This window comes from Limulus polyphemus, unplaced genomic scaffold (assembly GCF_000517525.1).
Source record: "Limulus polyphemus unplaced genomic scaffold, Limulus_polyphemus-2.1.2 Scaffold1605, whole genome shotgun sequence".
Lineage (NCBI taxonomy): Eukaryota > Metazoa > Arthropoda > Merostomata > Xiphosura > Limulidae > Limulus > Limulus polyphemus.
Window position 1 is genome coordinate 204,526 of NW_013667215.1, and position 14,179 is coordinate 218,704.

Sequence of the window (14,179 nt, forward strand, 5' to 3'; positions counted from 1 at the left end):
GTGTGTGTGTGTGTGTGTGTATATATATATATATATATATATATATACACACACACACACACACACACGTGTAGTGCTTAGGCATTGTGTGCATGTTAATATATAGTAGTATATGGGGGAGTTCCCATGCAAGTCTAGTCTTGCTACACGCTGTACTTTACTGTACTTAGCTGCACGATTGGCCAAGATTGCTATTTCGTTTAATAGTCTTACAGGTCATTGACTGTTTATTTCCTTAAGATACTATGTAACATTACCATGGTTTGGGCATGTTTTTTTCCAATGTAATGAAACTTCCTGGGAAGTAAGGCATAAAAAATTAGTTGAATAAAGATGAAAGATTGCCAACTAAACATTAATTGAGCTTTTTGGAAATAAATAATATATAAAAACATAAAAATTCTTGTAACTGCATCTTTTTTAGGGTCTCTGTAAATCAACATCGTTGTAATTGGATCTTTTATTGAGGGTTATGTATTCTTATTTTCTGGACAACCTCCAATACAGGTCAGATTGCCTGAAGGACAACTTGGAAATTTCCTTAAAATAGAGCCCTGTTGTTCATATATTATTTCAATTAATATTTGGCTTGAAAGGGGGATGCCAAGTAACATCTACATTAGTTATTTATGGTACAGTAGAGATGTTACTATTCACCAAGAGCTTAACTCTTATAACTGTAACATTAAGATGCCCAATTATATGCCCCCTCCCCAGTGGCATAGCAGTGTCTGCAGACTTACAATGCTAGAAACTGGGTTTCAATACCCGTGGTGGGCAGAGCACATATAGCCCATTGTGTAGCTTTGTGCATAACTACAAACAAACCCAATTATACTATATGTAGGATATAGAACAAAAAAAATATTAAACATGCTTACCTCTAACCTTCCAGTATCTGGTTGAAAATTCTTTGATGGATCTTCTGTGGTAACTCTGCATTGAATGGCACAGCCTCGGGTCTCTATGTTATCTTGAATCATGCCAAGTTCTGGTAAGGTATATCCTTCAGCTAACTTAATCTGTGACTGCACCAAGTCAATACTATACAAAGACAAAATATTACGCATCACAAATATTACAAATGCCTTCTAGAAAAAGTAAAAAAAAAACTACAAATGTTTTGCTAGTTTTACCTAAATTTATAATGGTGTTAAAACATTAAGACGAAATTACCTATCATATTTTACTGTATGACTAACTTTGTTTAAAGAAGATACTATAAACAATTAATATCTAGTGCATCTCTAGCATTTTCTTTTTCTTATCCTAGTTTTGTTGCAGTCTAAATGCTCTTACACTGTTTAAGTAAATACAGTACGATGCAGTCTAAAGAAGAAATAATACAAACACAGGGGGAAAAAAAATGCCCTTTTGACATACACACACACACATCTATTATTACTATTTACTCATAAATATTTGATTTTTAGTTGTTTTTCTTCGAAAATAACACAATAAATAAAAAAAATAGAGAAAAACAATGATTCCTAGTACTTACAATGCCTTGTTTATTTTTTCAAATGGAGAGGAAGACATTAATTTTTTGGTGATTTCAAGGATGTATTTTAGAAAACTGAAGAATTATGAAAATTAACCACATTAACACTCATTACATTTAGTATGACCTAGACTGTATCTATGTACTCCAACACAAAATTTCAAACTCTTACAGCCACTTAGAAAGTGTTACTGTCGATAAAATATTACTTGGCATACTATCAGCATCTTTGAAGCCTGTCAAGTTTGTTTTATATTTCTCAATTTAATTTTTAATGTATTTCACTAACATGCATAACATTATAAAGGACTTGCCCAGTTATTTCTTCAGTTATTGTATGTTCTACTTGTAACCTTGCATTGACTTCAATAAAGTAATGGTTGTCCTTTTCATCTACAAGAAATTCAACTGTCCCAGCATTTTGATATCCTACATTCGTTGCTAGTTTTACAGCATCTGCAGTCATTCTGTCTCGGATCTATTCAAAATAAAATGTAAATTCAAACCCTTCATTAATTTTTCTATCAATATGAATATCCATAGTACTGAATAATTTTTATTAAATGTGGATTTTAAATCATATATACAATAAACTGTCCTAAACTAGAGATGTTGAGCAGTAACATTATAGTATTAATGACTCGTATAGTTAACTTATCTGAGAAAATCTCCAAAAAGGAATATTTAACATTTCTCTTGGTTCTGTTTCACATGTAGAGTACAGTTTTTTGAATATCCTGCCCATTAGACATACGACTTCTGCACATACTCCTATAATAAATTACACTTAACCCTTATCAGCACACTTTTGAAAAGTTACATTATGGAACACCTGGGGTACAACCAGCTCCCAGCACAAAATTACCACTATACTAAGCTCTGGATTGAAATTCCAAAAACCAATTGAATTACAGTGTTTATAAGGTTAGCACGCAATGTGAATAACATAAATATACATGTATTCTAGAAGAAATATTTTGATAAATCAGGAAATTACAAAATTACATTGTTCTTCAGTATACAAATACGTAGAGTTAAACCATACCTTATACAAACAGTTTATCAAAAAATGCCAAAGTTTTACTATACTCCTATATTCAAGTCATTATCCACCAATATATGATGAGATTACTGCAACACTGCAAAATTTAACTCAAAGAAAACTGAAAGTGTATGTTGTGGGTCACCTTGCATCCAACCAGACCACAACACAAATGTATCCTTACAGTAAGACATGGATTTAAAATCCAATAAGCAGGTTATTTACAACAATTATGAAATAATGTTTCTATAAAATAGGGCATTATAAGCAGTCATCACAGAGAACACTTGTTGGGGGAATGAGATACACATACATGCTTCCCACAATGATGTTATAAAAAACAGACTAAATGATACTGTACTACTTTGAGGGATTATCCTCTATAACAGCTTACACGGTGAAACAAACATTTAGAAATTTGTTTCGTATGCTATAGGGCAAACTGCATGTATAGTGATGGTCAATGACAGTATGGAGTCCACATGGACCCCATATAAATATTATATTATAGCCAGTCATATTGATCCAAGGTTTCTGCTTGACAATTACATGAATGGATATAAATTTGTAATGATCATGTAAAAAGATACACAACCAAGAAAGTCCTTCGGATCCACATGGATCCCAGTTGTGCCCATGAGGGTTAAATTAGAAATCAAACTATACAATGAATGAGGCTTGAGAAAATGTCAAAATTAATACCAGTAAAGGAGAAGCATTATTTATGCAATCTGAAAGAAAGGAGGAGGAGGAGGAGAAGAAGAAAGAAAGAAAGAAAGAAAAAAAAACAAAAAAAAACACACATATGCCAATATGCATAATGGAAAATTGCAGAATTTTCTTGTTGTGAATACAATCAAGTCATTTGATGTTACAAATAACACATTTTCAACAATGCAGGCTCTAATAATTCACAATGAAATTATTTATAACAAATATTCAAAGTATAAATGACTAAAAAAATGCCTGCCTTTGGGTCAAGATTTGGTGCTGGAGCAATTTCCACAACCTTTTGATGTCTTCTCTGAACAGTACAATCTCTCTCGTAAAGATGTATAACATTACCTTCATAATCTCCTGCAAATCATGCAACTTATTTCAGTATATTACTATGTAGAATAATTGATGTATATCAATATTATGTATCAGGTATTTTACCACCTACAGAATTCTTTACCATTTTATAATCTATGTGTATGGAGTAATGACAGTATAAAGTCAGTAACGTTACACTACTATAATTCTGTAGCAGCAACCAGTAACATCCTGATATACATCATGTTACTGTATTTCTGTTATCCTGTAGCAGTAGTTAGTAACATTTTTGCACATATGACATTATTGTGCTACCGTCATTTTGTATCAGTAATCAGTAACATGACAACAAACTTTCAAATTACTTTTCATTTTAATATTTGTAATAACTGTTTAGATTTAGAAAAATACAAAATCTTCAAACTATGTAGTAATTTTATGAAATTTCAGCAGTGAAGGTTATTTAAATTTTTGATAAATAAAAATACTAAAAGTGAATTTTATCATATGAATAAAACCCACAACACACTATAGTTATGTAGTTTGGGTTAGGTCAGCTCATGCATACAAGAAAAGATTCAATTTTTTATAAACCCAAGTAAAAAGAAATCATTCTTAACTAATAGCCCATCTGGTAACTTAATTATGAAATTATTGAATAATGTACTATAAGAGATTTAAATATGCATTACAAACTGTTAAAAATCAAACAAAATAGTAGCTTTATAACCGAAATAAAAGGAAAAGAAATAAAACTACTATAGTCTTTTCAATTTGCATAGATTGCTCATTATTCATTAGATATGCATGCTGATCACTGTTCTCCAGAACTAAAAATGGTAAATGTTTTGCTTTATACTGAATAATATGCACCTCTAGACCATATCTGTAAAATTTAATTCAATAACTTTGCCTAATTTTCATTCGCCATGTAAAGTTTTCCTAAAATTTTCAAATTTCTCAGTATCATCACTCTTTATCCAGCAATTAGAAAAAATAAATAAACAGATAAAAGTGGCACAATAATTATTTTTCTCAGTGGTGTGGATGTGAAAAGTTCAGCATGCACAATATTATAAAGTTTGTCAAAAATGACTCACAATATCCATATTTTGCCAAAATTTACATCTATGGGAAGTAACTACAAAGCAAGCACACTAAATGCAATAGGGAATGCTGAACTGAGTGTCTGAGTACTTAATAATACTTTGAATATCTTATTTGAAAAAATAAAGTTACTGTCTTCAAATGATTTGAACCATTATTATTTTTTTTTTATCATGAAAAATAATATTCTGGTTTTGGATTGCTTAAATAATTGAAACTTTTTATAAACAGACAACTCTTATTACTTACGATTTCACTACATTATATACTAAAATAGATCCAAATGATTTAATAAGGGTCTTTAATGACCTATTTGATAAATTTATAAATGCAGAAATAACAATTTCAAAACATAAATTCACCAATATCAATGTAAAAATATACTTAGTTTTTGCACTTATAATAGTTATATCACTTTTAATGAAGTAGTATATTACCAAACTGTAGGTATTCCAATGGGTGCTAATTTCTCTTCAAACATGGCCGATTTGTATCCGTTTCTCCACGAATTTCTTTTTGAACAGGTATTAAACCCTAATTTATATTTGACTACTACTCATTACATAAACAATTTAATTTCATTCACTAACCTGAATTTTGATATAAGAATAATATACCCAACAAAGCTTATAATAAAAAGAAGTAACAGCAGTGATATTCATGCTCATTATTTAGATATAGACATTAATTTAACAGAAAGCAGTATACAGTTGACCCATCCCTAACAGTGTTATTCCATTGTTATTGTTAAAAGGAATTATACTACCCAATTAAAAAGATTCTTAACAAATTGTTATAACAGTAATTCCTTTATGCATAATGTTAATTTATTCAGAAATAAACTGAAAAAATGTCTCTGATGCAAATCATCATGAATCATCTCTTAATGGTAGCAGGACATGCTCGTGTGTGATGCACGTGACTCCCTCTACACTCCTCTACTGAACCTCCTTCACTTCGAAGTTCGGCAGAAGGTATGATCACCAGAGAAGTGGAGATAAAGGGTGGGAAGTGTTACACATACCCTGAAAAGTAGCAGTATGTGCCATATAATAATGAAGGGCCCTGACTGGACACACAAACCTATCTGGATCCGGTCTAAGGTAAAGATGGGATGTAGAAGAAAAGGATGAACAATCCTCTTGAGCTGCTGGTGTCAGAGAGAGAGAGAAAGGAAAGATCAGGATAAAGGAGAAGATTGGTAGGGTGATAAAGGATATGTGAAATGTCAATAGCAAACAAATCAGATCATCAACATCCACAGGCCAAGAGAAGTAGGAAATATGTTTAAAGGGATGGATGAAACAAAGAGCATGAGGAAAGTGGTTCAAACAGAGGTAAAGTGAGGGCATGGAGGACCACATTAATTTCCCAATCTGGATGGGCAAGATTCCTTGGAGGGCTCCAAATCTGGAAGGAATGCACAAGCATGGTAAGTGAAAACCCTACGGTATCAGGAAAAATGGAAATTATGGAATAAGGCCACCTGATATTCAGAAAGTGAGGAGATCAAAGACCGAAGGTCGAAAAGCCAGATGAGAAATTCTGCCACAGGAGGCTTGTAGACCAACTGCAGAAGACTTTCCACTTATGGTGGTATATTTCCATGGAAGATTGCCGTGAGGAACTAGTTAACAAGGAGGTGACTAGATATATGAAACCAGATTGTTTCACCAAGGACCAGACAAAAGCCAGGTGTAAAGATGCAGGACAAAGAGATTTGGAGGTAGAATGTGGGATGAAGGTTGATGAAGAAGGGAAGGAAAAAGTGAAATAGGAACAAGTGGTGATAGGAGCAGATGTTGTAACCTTGGAAACCAAGGTTGCACTGGGCAATAGAGTGCAATCAGGAGAACTCTACAAGGAGTGGAGTGGACAAGAGAAATCACCCAATGAAGCAATCAGATTGGAGGTTACACATAAAGGTATTTGTGTGACCAATCCTGGCTGAAGGCATTGATCGCCATAGCCTGTGGATGCGGTACAAAAGAGAGGCAACTTGGTATTTAGGCCCATAACAAAAGCATTTAACTCTCTCAACACGGGTTCAGTCAATTTGACTGATCAGGTGACCTCTTTGTACTTGTTTAAAGTCTTTATAGATTTAATACTTCTAACTTTCAATATAGTGTGTATATCTTTACAGAATTTGTCAGTCTTTCAGTTAATATTATAAGTCTTTCACATGCAAAAAAAACATGCAACAGTGTTAATTGGGGATACGAGAGGGCAAACCATCCATAGATGGACAAACCAAAAATAAGGTTGAGGCATATGTGCTAATCAGGATGTGGAGGTAAGCATTGGGGACATCCATTTTCGTCATCCACAACCATGGCGAAAACGTCCATCTCAGGGTGAGAAAAGACTCTATGATAAGCTTGACGAGTGAGATGAGGTAGTTGAGGTGAGATAAATCAACGACTGGATGCCAATTCCCAGTTTTCTTACCCAGTAGGGTAGCAATGAACTAGAATACCTAATAGTTGAACAAGTTGTTTAAACATTTGTTTAACAACAAGTAAAAGCTTGGCATGGTCTATTCTTTTATTGGAGGTGTGTCTGTGTGCCAGACTAGTTTCGGGGAATTCCACTCCTCATCAGTAACCCTTGTTGTTAAACAACTTGTTTAACTATGTATGTTTCGGCTACCTTGTGTCAGCTAAAAATACAAAGAATTACATTGTGGCAGAATGCTACAAGTTCTTCAAATACCTACTGAATGATAGGTTTCTTTTTTGTGAGTGTAAACCACTTAAAAACTTCATTTTGAGAATACCCAATCTTGTGAGAGGAAGTAAGTACTGTATCGGAAGGGCCTTTTATTTTGTTTAATATCATGTATAATATCAAATAAAATGGTGGAGGTTGGGAGTTCTGTAGAAATTAAGGATGGGTTAGTTCTACTATAAGAATATTATATTATTACTTATAACATCAATTTTTTTTTTTTTTCAAATCGGGTTGTTTAACTCAACTTCTCACCCTTAACTGATTCTCCATAGCTGCTGGTAAGTTTATATCAGTGTTTGTATATTCTTATTCAACCGTTTTTAAATTTATATGAATTTTTTATGTATAATATTAGTAATAGCTGGAAAATTCCTTTAAATAGTAAAATTGTAAAAGATTCAATTATCAGAGAGCAACTAAATTTAAGAGATATTGTACAAATAACCAAATTTACTAAGAAGAACAGAAAAACAAATGCCACTTCACACAAAGTTTCTTTAGTAAGCCATACTTCACTTAAAATTTCAAACTACTCCAGAATATGGCATTCCATTTACTGAAGCAAATGTCAAATACAAAATACATAAAAAGTTCATTCCTCAATCAATTGTAATAAAAGTGTGCTTAGTTACTTCTCTTATGAGGAAATAATTCAGATACTAGTAGCTGCAGCATAAAATGAAACATCTATGAAATCCATTATAGATATGTACCCTTCACAACTGATGTCATTACACAAATATTTAGTTAAAACCAGCAGTTTCCAAAGAAAACTGACATTACAAGTCAAGTTTGTCATCATTCACATACTACTGGGTTGGCAGTATACACAACACACACAAAGAAACAGGCATAAGTTGTTTTTAATAAATTTAAATTGTAAAACTAATTAATCAATAGATTTAGTTTTCTGAGAGTGTTAAATAAATATCAATTGTTTGGTAGGTTATCACAAAATTGCAATATCTGTAAATATAAAAGTTCAAATACCTAAATCACATTTTATCATAACAAACTCTGAAATCATCACAGGTAAAATTAATAATATTTGACCAATTGTGGTGACTTTCATAGTAGTGGTGGAAAACACATGCTGGTGTTAGTCAAATCTCACTTCAAAATAGAAATCAAGTAATGCATAACCTTTTTAAATAGAACTTGTATATCTTGGACTAGTACTTGCAGTTTAATTCAATTATTCCATCAACCTATGGTAGTGTTATTCTTATAAATATTTTACCTAAGATTTGAACTTCTACATGGCGAGGATGCTGAATTAATTTCTCAATAAACATGGATCCATTGCCAAATGATGCTTCTGCTTCTGATACAGCTCTTTTAAAATTTTCTTCCACATCCTAAAAAAATAAAATACTTGTTTTAGATATATATATATATATATATATATCAATTCTCTTAGTCTCTTGAAATTAGGTATCTGTTTAAAAATAAAATGTGGATAGCCAAATACTCTTAATTTTCCAAACACCAAATATATTATTGTCACACACTAATGTATCTTTATTATTAAACTTCACACAATCAATTTAATCATTATCCATTATTAACACCACATGTAATTCTGTAATGATATATTTAGGTTTCCATATTTTTATACATTTCTAATGAATTTTCAAAATGATGAGTAGAAGTATAGAAAAAGACAGAGGGACGTAACAAGGATAAGGCAGAAATAACATTATATCTTCTGTGCATAATGATGTTACATACTTTTACTATACCAGGCAAGTTTTAAAAAATAACATGCAATATTATTGTGATGTTTCTTTCCACTCTATGCTAGAAGATAAAGCAGAAGGTCACAAGCATAAACTGATTAATTGTACAATATAATAATCCAGATGTTTGACTGTGAATGTAACAACCAGACAGAAATGTCACACATCACAATCTCTAAAAGTTAAAAACAGATATTGCGTTTCAATTAATACTTGACAAAAACAGGCAGAAAAATTAAAATGGTCACCACTATTTCTTTTTCAAATATGTATTCAGTGAAAAATGGCCAAGTTTAATAAAAATTTCTCTGAAGTCTACATTTAAAAACAATTTCTTTATAGTAGAAGGAAAGATTTTCCTCATTTAAGTTTCTTTGAGGTAAACCATTATTTCAGTTCTTGTTGTGACTAAAAATCTGTCAAAATCACAAGGAATTTAAGATCACAAAAAGAGGAGATCATGTTTTTTTGTTTTTAAGAAAACAAAAATCAAGCATTAAAGAAGCTGCTTATCAAAAGTCAAACTAATCAAATCAGAACTTATCTTAATACCAACAGTTACAAATAATTAAATCATGTTAAAAAGTCAAAAAATACAGAATGCCTTTTTAATATTAGAATCTTTTTACATTTCATAAAATTAATATTTATATAATTAAAAGAGTAACATGGGGGGGAAGCTTTTTAAACTTCATTAAGCAATACAAAAATGAAACTAGGAAGAGGGAATTATGGACAATGTCACCATATGCCTATGGAAAGGATGGATGTAGATAGTATTATGCATTGAATAGAGAAAGGTATTTGGAGAATGGATCTTTCATCCCTCAGAGCCTCATCCCAATCGAAAACAGCAGTATTTATGTATAAAGGTTGTGTGTGGATTTTTTCATTTGTTTATAGATAGATACTTATGCATACCAGTATCACCACCCTACTAAGTAGGGACCTGAGAAGTAACTAAGTTTCAATATTTGTTCCCAATACCCAGGTTTTGAAATTGTCACAAAATCTGAGTTTCTTTCTAGATAAGCATCAGTTTGTTGCTTTCAATCAGACCACTAGGTTCAAAGTGTTTTTTGTACTAGAGGTGTTTAGAAAGTATCATGTATTACGGAATAGGTATAACTCACTTAGGTTTAACTTGTCAGCCATGGACATCAGATTCATTCAGAACTCTACATACTTAACCTCATAAATGAGTAGCTTAGGCAGGTCACTTTACTGTTTTTAATTACTTTAAATACAAAGCACTGCCTTTAAACTTTATAAACTGTGTGTATTCAAATACAAAATATCACAGCACCAAATTTTCCATACACAAAGTATGAATTCTCCTCCTTGTGCATCTATCAAATTAAAATATTTTTTATTGTTTGTATTCAGTGGAGCTTTAGATGTATAGCATGATACCTTTAACAGATGTTAACTGTTCTTGTTTATGCAAGTTGATTTTAGAAGCTGTCAACTGATTTTAATACATTTTTCATGCTGCTTTAATATTCTTTACAAAATTACTTTGAGATGCTACCATTCCTACTGTTTACCTTAAAAACTGAAGTTAAAAGCTTGGGGCATATTTATTATCAGCACCAAAGTTAAGCTCTTTCCATTCTTTTTGGTGGACTAAATTTGTATATTATAATCTAAAAGCTTGATAAATGATGCATTTATATCTCCATATTTGATTCTACTTTTACACAATTTGTTAAGTCTTGCTTTTTTTAAAAGTATAAGCTATAAAAGGTAAGTTCCAAGGTTATATTTGGTGCTGAGCACCTGATAATTGTACTTAGATGTAAAGGTATACTAAAAGAAACAACAAAAACTATTTTTAAGTATAAATACTGTATATAGAGTACAATTATCCACAACTAACATTTGTTTTAGGAATAATAACAAAATACTCACTTCTAAGTTGTGAACTGCTCTCATCCCACGTCCTCCACCACCATATGCAGCCTTAAGAATAACTGGAAATCCATGCTGTTGGCAGAATTCATAAGCTTCTTTAGAATCTGTAATTGGATCTGGGGTTCCTGGTACAACTTGAACTCCTGTTAAAAAAATAACAACAAAAAAACTTGCTGGTGATCCTCAACACATACTAGGTATTAATTGCTTGCTTGTCAAGTGTCATAAATCACTCCACATATAATACCACAGCCATATCACTAAAGAAATAAGAATGTAAATAATCAATTTCTTTTGTATAGAACCATTATAAAAGACAAACACTTGTATAATTCACATACACACAAACATGTAACTACACATGGAAAACAAAAGTATTAATATACAAAAAACAGGACTTTATTTCAAGTTACTACAAAACTGGGAAAGTTAGAAGTGATCACACCAAATATGAGGAACCATTGTTTTTAAAGTGTTAAACATTTGAATGAAAACAAATTTTAACAATTCTTCAGTTAAATATAAATTACATGGGGGCTTGTCTAGTAGAATCAGGGGTGACAAAATTCTTCTTACATTGGACAGGCAGGGTAGTCATACTATCTAATTTGAAATGAAAGAAGTATCTAATTGGATAAGAATTAGTGGATGGATTTAATGGTAGTTTGTGCAAAGATAGCCTAAGATAGTTTGATAGTCAAAAATACACACTTCTTAAGTCTTTTCTCAGCAGGGTCATATAAAATAGATGACTCAATCTGGGGAATGATACAAGTGCAACAATACATACTGTAATTGAGATTTGTAACGTATCCTCAGAAAAGTTAATATTTTTCTTACACTAAAAATGTATTTCCAATAGGAACTTACCTCCTCTAGCAAAAAATATCTCAATGTTCATCTGCCCTCTAAAAATTGCTAAAAATTCTTTGCAATTAGAGCACCAGTCTATATACCCCATCAATTTCACACCATTTCTAAACGTGTACATATCATGTGACTACTCTCTACCAATAATATTGTGCCACCTATACTGGTGCAGCCAGCTCACTCTGTTATTTCCTCACTTTTGAGAATTGGTAGGCTCCAAAAGGAGCACACCGGCAGTGGCAAAGAAGGATAGGAAGTACTTACCTATCAGAAACACCTTTTCAGTGTAAAAAAAAATTTTAAATTTCCGATATGGTCTTACTTCTCACAAAAAATGCTAGAATCCCACATTCCAAAAGTGGAGAGGCTGGTGTAGGCCCACAAATATCAAACCAAGCAGAAAATGACCACCCAGAATGAATGGGTGTGCTTGGAGATGAAAAAGAAGCACACCCGTGGGGTAGTGCACTACTTTTGGAACAGGTATGCTCTTTGCCCAAAAAGTAGAAAATGAATCCAAAATGGACAGAAAATGAAGTTCCTTGCACAAACAGAATACAGTTTGATAGGAGCAAGCTACAATAACGTAGAAACAGAATAGCTATGTACATTCTCAACCTCAACCAGACAGATAAGGTTCCGTAACTCGTCCTCAGCATTAGGAGGTTGAAGATGAAAAAAAGATTCTAATAACAACATTATGGCTATGGCATGTGGACCATGTTATATATACCCAACAACCCCAACCATAAGTAAATAGTGTGTCATACGTCAAGCAACTGGAATTACGAAGAGGAAGCGAGATTTTGGTCGTAACTGGACATGTTCCCAAACCATTGTAGGAGCATGAAGTACAACAAACCAAGCCTGGCATTATGGGATCATAGCTTTGCTTCTACTCAGCCATAAGAACAGGGTAAAGCTGTAACTGGTATTACGAGCAAAATCATAACTCACTCAACTGTAAATGCAGGGCAGAAACATCCTGTATCCAGAATTACGAGGAGGGCAGGTAGGAACAGCAAATAGGTGTCCTGTTGCCAGTATTACGAGGCACACAAAGCCTCCCTAATTAAACTACAGAAGCAGGGAAAGAACCTTCTGCAACCGGAATTAATGAGAAGAAAGGTGCCTATTTCATTCCACAGTAGGAAGGACATTGTAATCTTGAACCTGGCATTATGAGAAGGATCCCGCATAGGCTGGACCTGTTCCAACTGATTAATGCTTTGACTATCATCTACTTATATTGTAAGTAGGTATGCAACTTTTGTGAAAGTTCTTTACAAAAATGAAACTAGTCGATGAATTAGTTTCAAATTTAACTTGAACGATCCTAAGCTTATGTACTTTTAGGAAAATAAAATATTTAATTTTGATTTTTTTCTACTATTTATAGCAGAACATTCATTATTTAATGTAGTTATTTACACTCAGACTCAGAGTAGTTCACTTGCAATGCAATTTTCATTTTGAGTAGAAAAATACTATTTCTTATCTCACAGTTTTCACATTTCATTTGCATAATCTTCAGGACCTCCTAAATGAATATCAAAAGTTTTTAAGGTAAATGTTTATATTTTGTCTTCCATTTTCTCTATTATATTATTAACTCCAGATATCATCATCAACGTACAGGGCAATCAAATGTTTAAAATTAAGAAATGGAAGCAAGTACATAACTTTTAAATTTGTGAAGAATAGTTTTCAAATTTCTTTTTGTCATGTACATAATTTCTGATGACACGAGATACTTAAATCTCCCGTGTGTAAAGAAGGACAAAGCCACACAAAAGACATCTGAACTCAGTGCAAAGTGTACGTGTTGAAAACTTACCACAGATACCCTGGGAGAACTGGAAAAAAAAAAAAAATCCAAAGTGTCTACACATTGATTGTATTCTTCCTCAGAATCATTGTCATGTTGAAAAAAAGAAAAAATTGTTGTACGAACATATGAAATGAGCTTCCTGCAAACTAAAGCCCGTACCTCCTCTGCAGATAAACTTGAACAGATTCCTGGAAAGTCATTCAAGTAGCAATTTTCGACTGAAACAGAAAATTCTGTAGTCAATACATTGATCGCAAATTCATGCTACAATCTCTTGCAATTTGGTAACAAGACATAAATGACAAAAAAAAAAAAAAAAGGTAGTTCAAACAAGTAGAATACAAACACAGTAAATTAAATCTAGTTAGAAAAAAAAATTGAAAATGGACAAAGAAGCATATCATAAA

General features: G+C 32.3%; 1 protein-coding gene across 2 annotated transcripts in view; it reads right to left on the minus strand.

Moving 5' to 3' along the window:
- The window catches only part of LOC106464277 (pyruvate carboxylase, mitochondrial-like), an 82,973-nt gene that overhangs the window by 38,999 nt on the left and 29,795 nt on the right, over window positions 1–14,179 (minus strand). For both annotated transcript variants that reach the window (XM_013924404.2, XM_013924405.2), the window contains exons 5-9: window positions 11,069–11,214; window positions 8,659–8,776; window positions 3,514–3,620; window positions 1,816–1,979; window positions 882–1,044 (exon numbers count right to left, since the gene is read on the minus strand). In XM_013924404.2, coding sequence (XP_013779858.1) covers window positions 882–1,044; window positions 1,816–1,979; window positions 3,514–3,620; window positions 8,659–8,776; window positions 11,069–11,214 — 698 coding nt within the window. The remainder of the gene's footprint in view (window positions 1–881; window positions 1,045–1,815; window positions 1,980–3,513; window positions 3,621–8,658; window positions 8,777–11,068; window positions 11,215–14,179) is intronic.